Source organism: Pelobates fuscus, chromosome 13, assembly GCF_036172605.1.
Source record: "Pelobates fuscus isolate aPelFus1 chromosome 13, aPelFus1.pri, whole genome shotgun sequence".
Lineage (NCBI taxonomy): Eukaryota > Metazoa > Chordata > Amphibia > Anura > Pelobatidae > Pelobates > Pelobates fuscus.
This window is the reverse complement of record NC_086329.1, coordinates 44898936-44906176: the sequence shown is the minus strand read 5'-3', so window position 1 is coordinate 44906176 and position 7241 is coordinate 44898936. Positions and strand designations below refer to the sequence as shown.

The window sequence follows — 7241 nt, the reverse complement described above, 5'->3', positions numbered from 1 at the left end:
TCAGCAATAATGGGCCAAATAATGGGCCATATAAATAATATCCATACTAGTATTAAATGGGGGGCTTTTTGAAAACCCATAGAGGTAAAAAATTGTTTAAAGTACTATGAAATAGGAGATGAAGGGGAGGAGTGCGAAAATATATATATAGAAATGGGTTCCACTTTATGCACTTAATCACCAATATGTTACAAGGAAAAGTAAAGTGATGATATTTGGCTGTGTGTTCATTCATCTGTTTGTTTTGTACACATTCTCCGAATGGGGAATGTAAGAATTAATACATATGGAAGATGTAAATATATGGAGTTGTATTTCAGATGCTGAATGTAACTTAGATGTATATATTTGTTTTTAGTGCATTTTTATTTTTATCCATCTTTACTTTTATTTTTATTTTTATCCATTATTTTTATATTTTTTTATTTTTTTATTTTCATCTGTATTTCATCATATTGTCTATGTATAACTCGGTTTATACAAAGTATATATACATTTTTTATCTTTTACTTTTTACTACATTTTTCTGTAGTTTCTAACATTATGATAATAGGACATGTTTGTCCATATACATTGTGCTATCCAGAGTCTTTTTAACTTGTTTTGCCCCTCATATGCCTCTATTCCGCCCATACATCGCCGGGAGAACTGAAGATTTACGACCGTCATACACTTCCGGGTATTTGGAACGCACGTGTGGAACGCAAAGGGCGTGCGTGCGTGATGACGACATCGCGTCCAAGCAGGAAGTGCCGCCCGAATGGAGAAGAAGCACCGGCCGGGAATAATTGAATAATGAACTCCTATTTATATAAATTATACAAAGACCTCAGACAGTGATAGAGCCGCTTTAATATCGATTATCTGTTATTTTTCTATTGTTTTCTATTGTTTAATATTTGGATATTATTCAATAGCTAACTGGTGTAACTCTACACTTGTATCCATGAGTTTATTATATGTTTGCTCCACTAGTAATGATCAGTGTAATCCCAATATTAACAATCCTGTTTTTTTTTTTATACATTTATTTATTAGTAAACCACTCTTTAGTCTTTGGATTCAATATAATATTTTATATTAATACTTTATTCACCACATCTTCATTTGTTTTAAATTAGCGCGATTACAATCTTAGTATTTAAAAATGTTCCCAAAATTATTCTCTCATAGATAACGTAGGTCACAAGAAATTCACTGTTAAAATTTTTTGCAATTTAGCTTTCTTTTTAAAGCACAAATGGCACATCTTCGTCTGCCCACCAAAAAAAAGGCATTGTAAAGTTTAAGAAGTAAATTACCTCAGAGATCTTGTACTATTGAAAAAAAAACACACACACAGAAGCTCAGGAGACAAACATGTTTTCAAATAAATCTTCATATAATCAATCTCTGCTACTGTTATTGGCAAATATTTTGTATGATCCCTATGCAGGCCAGGAGATGTATTAAAGGAACAGAAATCTACATTTTCACTCTGAGCTTTAGAACCTATTTGGGGACTATTCCACATCAAAGACATGGAAGCCCTACATCAAAATTAAGTTATGGTAGCAGGAGTTCCTGTGATATACAGCTTTGTGAATGCGGAGCTATTTAGCTGCTGAGAGCATTAACCGATTCTCTCAGCGGCACACACTCAGAGACTTCCTCATTGAAGCCTCAGCCCATCACCGGAAATAGAAGGGCAGAGTGGATGGGTGCGATCTTCACTACAAAGGGGTTTTACCGTTAAGGTAAGACAGCACCCAATATCTCCTGTCACCAAAGCAACTTCATTGAGGTAAAGATTATACGTTATCCATAGTGTGCCTTTAAATAGTTTACAGTGCCATGTGACTGTGAATAACATCTAAGAACCAACACAGAGTAACACAAATCAAAATGATATATGAATGTAGGAGCTCTCCCTAAAATGTAACTTGGAATAACTTCCATTACAGAATAGGATCCTTCATTTTCTTATAAATAATACCCTAAGAGTTTTCAGGTATTTGAGATTAAAAAGCTATAAATAAGAAAGAAAATGAACAGTTAACAAACACACAAAAAATGTCAAACTTCATTTTATAATGGACACTAAAAAATTACCTGATGTAGGCTTGTTTTATTTTTAAGGCACATTGTGGATAGTGTCTACACTCCCTGTATCTGCTGTGACTGAGGTACCAATTCTAAATGGATGCCCTGTAGAGAGCAATGAGACAAACAGGGATGTAGGATAGATATCTCACTGCTACACAACAAGGCTTTCACGTTCTCAGATCAGGTCCTAGCCAGCAAAGTAAATTACATCTAAGAGAGAAAAAAAATCATAGATCAGGATAAATCTGAAAAAGCTTCTGTGCCAACCTTGCATAGAATAAGAGGATATTGTGTTTTCAATGGATACATACATATGTATAAGAATTCAAGTTAGGTGAGAACTTAAAGGAACACTCCAGACACCATAGCCATTACAGTCTGCTGCAGTGGCTATGGTGCCAGGAGTGCTGTGACGCCGTACCAGTTTACGTAGTCAAACCGGTTAAGAACGGCTTCACAACCTAATCTGGGTCTGCTGGTCCCGGTCACCTGTGGTGCTGGAAGGTCCAGCAAGGAAGTTCTATTAGCTTCACTTCACCACCTGGCAGAAGACTCGAAGGTAAGTTGTGAAATCATTCTTAAACAGTTTGCTACTTACACTGGCAGAGTACCAGGACACTCCAGGCACCATAACCACTACAGCAGGCTGTAGAGCTTATGATGCTTGGAGTGTTCCTATACAAGCCACCACCTCCAAGAAAGAAAAAAAAAAAAGTATGAACTACAGCCGATTGACATTCAGAGGACAATGGTCACCTCAAAACTATTTTTTTAATATAATAATCCTCTCATCAAGTATATACAGATATAAATTCTTATGAAATCCAAACTGCATGGTGTTCTTACTCTCTAGGGAAATAATATCAGCTATTTCTGCAAAATCCACTTCATTAGACAATTGAATAGGAGTTTTGCTTCAAGTTGTAAGTTATGCAGAAGGTGATAAATGCTGGGGAGTTCTGAAAGTGGAATGTCTGAAAAAGATCAGCTTCAAAGTACAAAAAGATATGTGGGAACATACTTACTATGCCTCTGTCTTTACTAGGAGGGGAAGACTTGCAAATGCCCGAAAAGCATAGACTGCACAGAGCAATGACTGATGATGCCCCTGTTCTGTGCAGGGATTGAAGCTGGGAAGATTACAGAGATGAACGGTCGTATTGTAAAACTGTCCCAACAAAAGTGAATACATATGGCTGAGAAAAAAAACTAAACCAAAACTCCTAACTTTAAAATGACAGTATTTTTTTTTAATTGAAGTATACGTTAAAGAATCCTATTTCCTTTCAACACTTGATGAAAAGATTAATATGTTAAAAATCATTTTGAGGTGACAGTTGTCCTTTAAAAATAAATGATGCAAATCACAGATGACTGGGATTCAGTTTCTTGATGTTTGAAAAGTGACGATTTCAGTGTTCCTACTGTTATCACGAGGCGTGCTCTTCTGTTAATGCTGCCAAAGGCCTGAGCTAGTCATTGGCATGTTAGATCTGTTCACATTGACCGGAATGTCCATACTGAGAGCAAAACATAGCACTCAGTGTCTTGTTTTTAGTTATTGGGCTTCAATCATAAAGTTGTCAAACTGGGCAAATTCAAAGGAGCTCGTTCCTATGGCAGCCCAGCCATGCATGGGTCCAATGGTGATGACGTCTTTCCACAACAAATTTCCATTCAGTAACCCGGAAGCATAGAAACCCTGCAGGGATCCGAGATAAGTATAAAAAGAAAATGTTTCAGCATAGATTTGTAGAAGTGTTAATCTAGAACAGGAAAGCTGATTAAGTGCCATTAGTAACAAATCTTACTATTCACCATAACCACATGTAATAAGTTCTAACCAATTCTAAGAAAACTGCTAAAATTCCTATTTGGAATGTTTTGTGGTATTGTGCATCTGTCAATGCTACAAATGTACATAAACATCTGAACAGTGACGGATGAGAAGCCACGATAACATGCATTGCCATCTCCTGAATCTGATATATGTTTTCTTGAATTGACAGACGATACATTCATTTCTACGGGCGAAGAATGTTAAGGGAAATTATCCCGTTACGGTGGTCTGGAAACAAAGGTAAGCCAATCTCTGCTTTGTTGTGGTGTCATTCTCTTGTTCACTTTTAAACTCATCTGTCAAAGTATCATTGTCTCCCTAATCCCTTCCCACATATCAATGGAGAGGTATTAAAGGGATACTCAACAACAAAACAACTTTTTAGTTTAACCCCTTAAGGACCAAACTTCTGGAATAAAATGGAATCATGACATGTCACACACGTCATGTGTCCTTAAGGGGTTAATGAAGCAGTTTTGGTGTATAGATGATGCCCTGCAGTCTCACTGCTCAAGTCTCTGTCATTTAGGAGTTTAATAAGTTTGGTTTCTGTCCATGCTGCCCTAGCCACACATGCCTTGCCAAAAAGTAAAGGTTGGAATTTTTACAGCGAGGGAGTCTGCTCAAGGTTCTAGCAGGTAATTAATAGAGTAAGAAATAGTTTCCAAATTAAATAGACATTGCAATAAGCACCAACCCAATCCCCACCCCCTAGGAGCTGAAGAGGAACCACCATATTTATTGTTTTTAGAGCTAGTAGCCATAATTAAGCCTTACACCCCTCTTCTGAAAACATCAAACTCAGCATAGTAACGAGATTTTACATTAAAAGAGCTCTGTGTGAACACCATAACCATTATAGTCTGCTGTACTAGTTATGGTGCGGTCATGCCATAGCAATATGTAGGGTGAAAGTCAGGGGCACTTTATGTTTGTGTCAAACTGTGGCTTGGCACACAGCTGTGGAGTCGTGCTTCATTAAGCTGAACTTGTCATGATGCCTAGTGTCTACAATCACCATAAACACTACAGTCCCTAGTTCTGTGTCAAACCAAATCTGTGGCCTGGGTTTTGCTCATTGCTATAGCAGGAGATAGAGTCAGAGGTTTACATTAGCTTGACAGCAGCAGGGGCATGGTAACACCATAACTATTACAGTGGGCTATAATGGATATGGTGTTCCCTGTGCTCTTTTAGTGTAGCAGAGTAGGGGTGTAAGATTGAGTTCTGGCTACTAGCTATACAAATATGATGTGCCTGTTGGGTAGATCATGTACTCTTAAGTCCTATACACCAAAACTACTTTTTCAGCTAAAGTTGCATGCCCTGATTGGAAGTTATTGTAGAAACATTAACAGTCCCAAAGACTTGTTTTAATTATAAATGTACTTGTGTTAAAATAGGCTGGCTGTTTTCAGCAGAATATTTTAACTCATTTTAGGGAGCAGTAAGCGAGACTCGGTTTAGACAGTTGACTATTATTGCGGTATCACATTGTTTTCAGGATTTACAGGTACCCAAACTTGAAACCAATATGATAACAGAATATCAAACATTTTTTTAGTGCAGACATCAACCTTTTTTTTTATGTTACCTGGCACAGGAATTGCTTAAAGAGACACAATATGCACCATAACTACTACAATGGACAGAAGTAATTATTGTGCCTGGAATACATAGGCACCGGGTCCTGTAGAACTGCTGAACTGTTTACTCATTGATTAGCAGAGATGCTCCGTCCATGGCAGCTTGCATCCCAGCCTCAATTAATGAAATCATGATGGCAAAGCCAAATCAGTACCCCAAAAGCGGGTATAAGTTTATATTGTGCGAGGCAGAAGTATAGCAATGCCATTTCGTCACTGCAGGCCAGGCTGCCACGAACCAAGCATCTCTGCTAATCACCGATTCAACAATGTAGGCACCGTAACTACTTCAATGTGTTGATGTGGTTATGGTGCCTGGAGTCCCACATCACTGCTTTTAAACATGCTTTTCACAGACTGATAATATATGTTTTGCAATGGCCCAATGGGAATTTCTTCCCCTAACTGTTGGACAGTCCCAGAACTTGTTTCAAGTTTTCCACACACAGAATATCAGCTCAGAGACTTTAAGTAGTGACCAGGAGGAAGTGAGTGCAGTCTCCCTCTAAAAAAGGACATTCACATTGCTAAACAGCATCATGGTGCCATAACCACTACAGACCAACCCTGTTGTAATAATAAAATGGTTTTGTTTTTTTTAAGCTGTGGGAGTTGTCTGGTTTGCAAGGAGACAATTAAGAATAAAAAAAAAAAGTATTTTAAATGTACAGTTACTGGGGGAAAAATGAGAATTAAATATGTTCAATTATAACTTGGAATAGTGACTAAGTGAACATAACAGGTTTCTAAATCACTGTGTCTGCCCACTTTGCATAGGTGCACGGTGAAAATGATCACAAGTTGTACATTTTTGGGGGCATCCACCAGTTAAAAAAAAAAATGGTTTGGGTGAGGTGAATATTTGACATAGAAACCCTCTCTCCAATGGGTTTGAAATTAATTATATGTAATATTTATAATTATTTAATAATCTATATTAGTCCAAGGGTCTTGTTTAAAATACATAGAGGACAACTATTCATGTTCGGTGTAGTTTTTTTGTTATTCATAGGTACTTGGAGTTGTCTCCCACTGAGGTCTAATTGGGAGCAAGTAGGGGTCCTTGTTCCGTATGGACCTTTTTTTAAGTTGGTGAATATTGCCCTCACTGGACATTAAATACGACGTTACATCTACTCCCTGAGGGATTTGATGGAAGAGAAGATGATGTAAGGACACAGGGACGTTGACACAATGAGACAGAAGTATTAAACAGACGTATACGTGGAGGATAATCGAAGGGACTATAAATATAGGTGAACCTTTACGTTTGGTGTCTGCGAGCACCTATGATAATATGTACATGTATTTTAATGTGAGATATTTTATTCTTTTGAAATAAACTTTATTTAGTGATTCTGTTCATCTCCCTTTCTTTAGTAGACATTGTTCCACATATTCTGGAGTATCCTCTTATCACAACCTTACTATCAAAAAACTGACTTGAGTTATAAACTCACAAACTAGAGCCAATATAATTATTGGGGATTTTTACACTCCATACATAATACTGCACAGCGTTATGGTTTGTGTTTTTCCCCAAAAAAGATCTGTTATGGTAACTTTGACTGGGCCATTCACAAAAGTTAAAGGAAAGGTCCACAAATACAAAGACCTCAGACCAACAGCAGAAGGAGCTAGGCAAAGCCAGGTTACACCATTACGTTAAT

General features: G+C 37.4%; 1 protein-coding gene across 2 annotated transcripts in view; it reads right to left on the bottom strand.

Annotated features, from left to right (window-relative positions):
• Window positions 1-1362: 1362 nt before the first annotated feature.
• GALC (galactosylceramidase) overlaps window positions 1363-7241 on the bottom strand; it is a 54644-nt gene continuing 48765 nt past the window's right edge. For both annotated transcript variants that reach the window (XM_063439928.1, XM_063439927.1), the window contains exons 17-18: window positions 2141-3787; window positions 1363-2060 (exon numbers count right to left, since the gene is read on the bottom strand). In XM_063439928.1, the coding sequence (XP_063295998.1) occupies window positions 3644-3787 (144 nt within the window). In that variant the 3' untranslated portion in view covers window positions 1363-2060; window positions 2141-3643. The remainder of the gene's footprint in view (window positions 2061-2140; window positions 3788-7241) is intronic.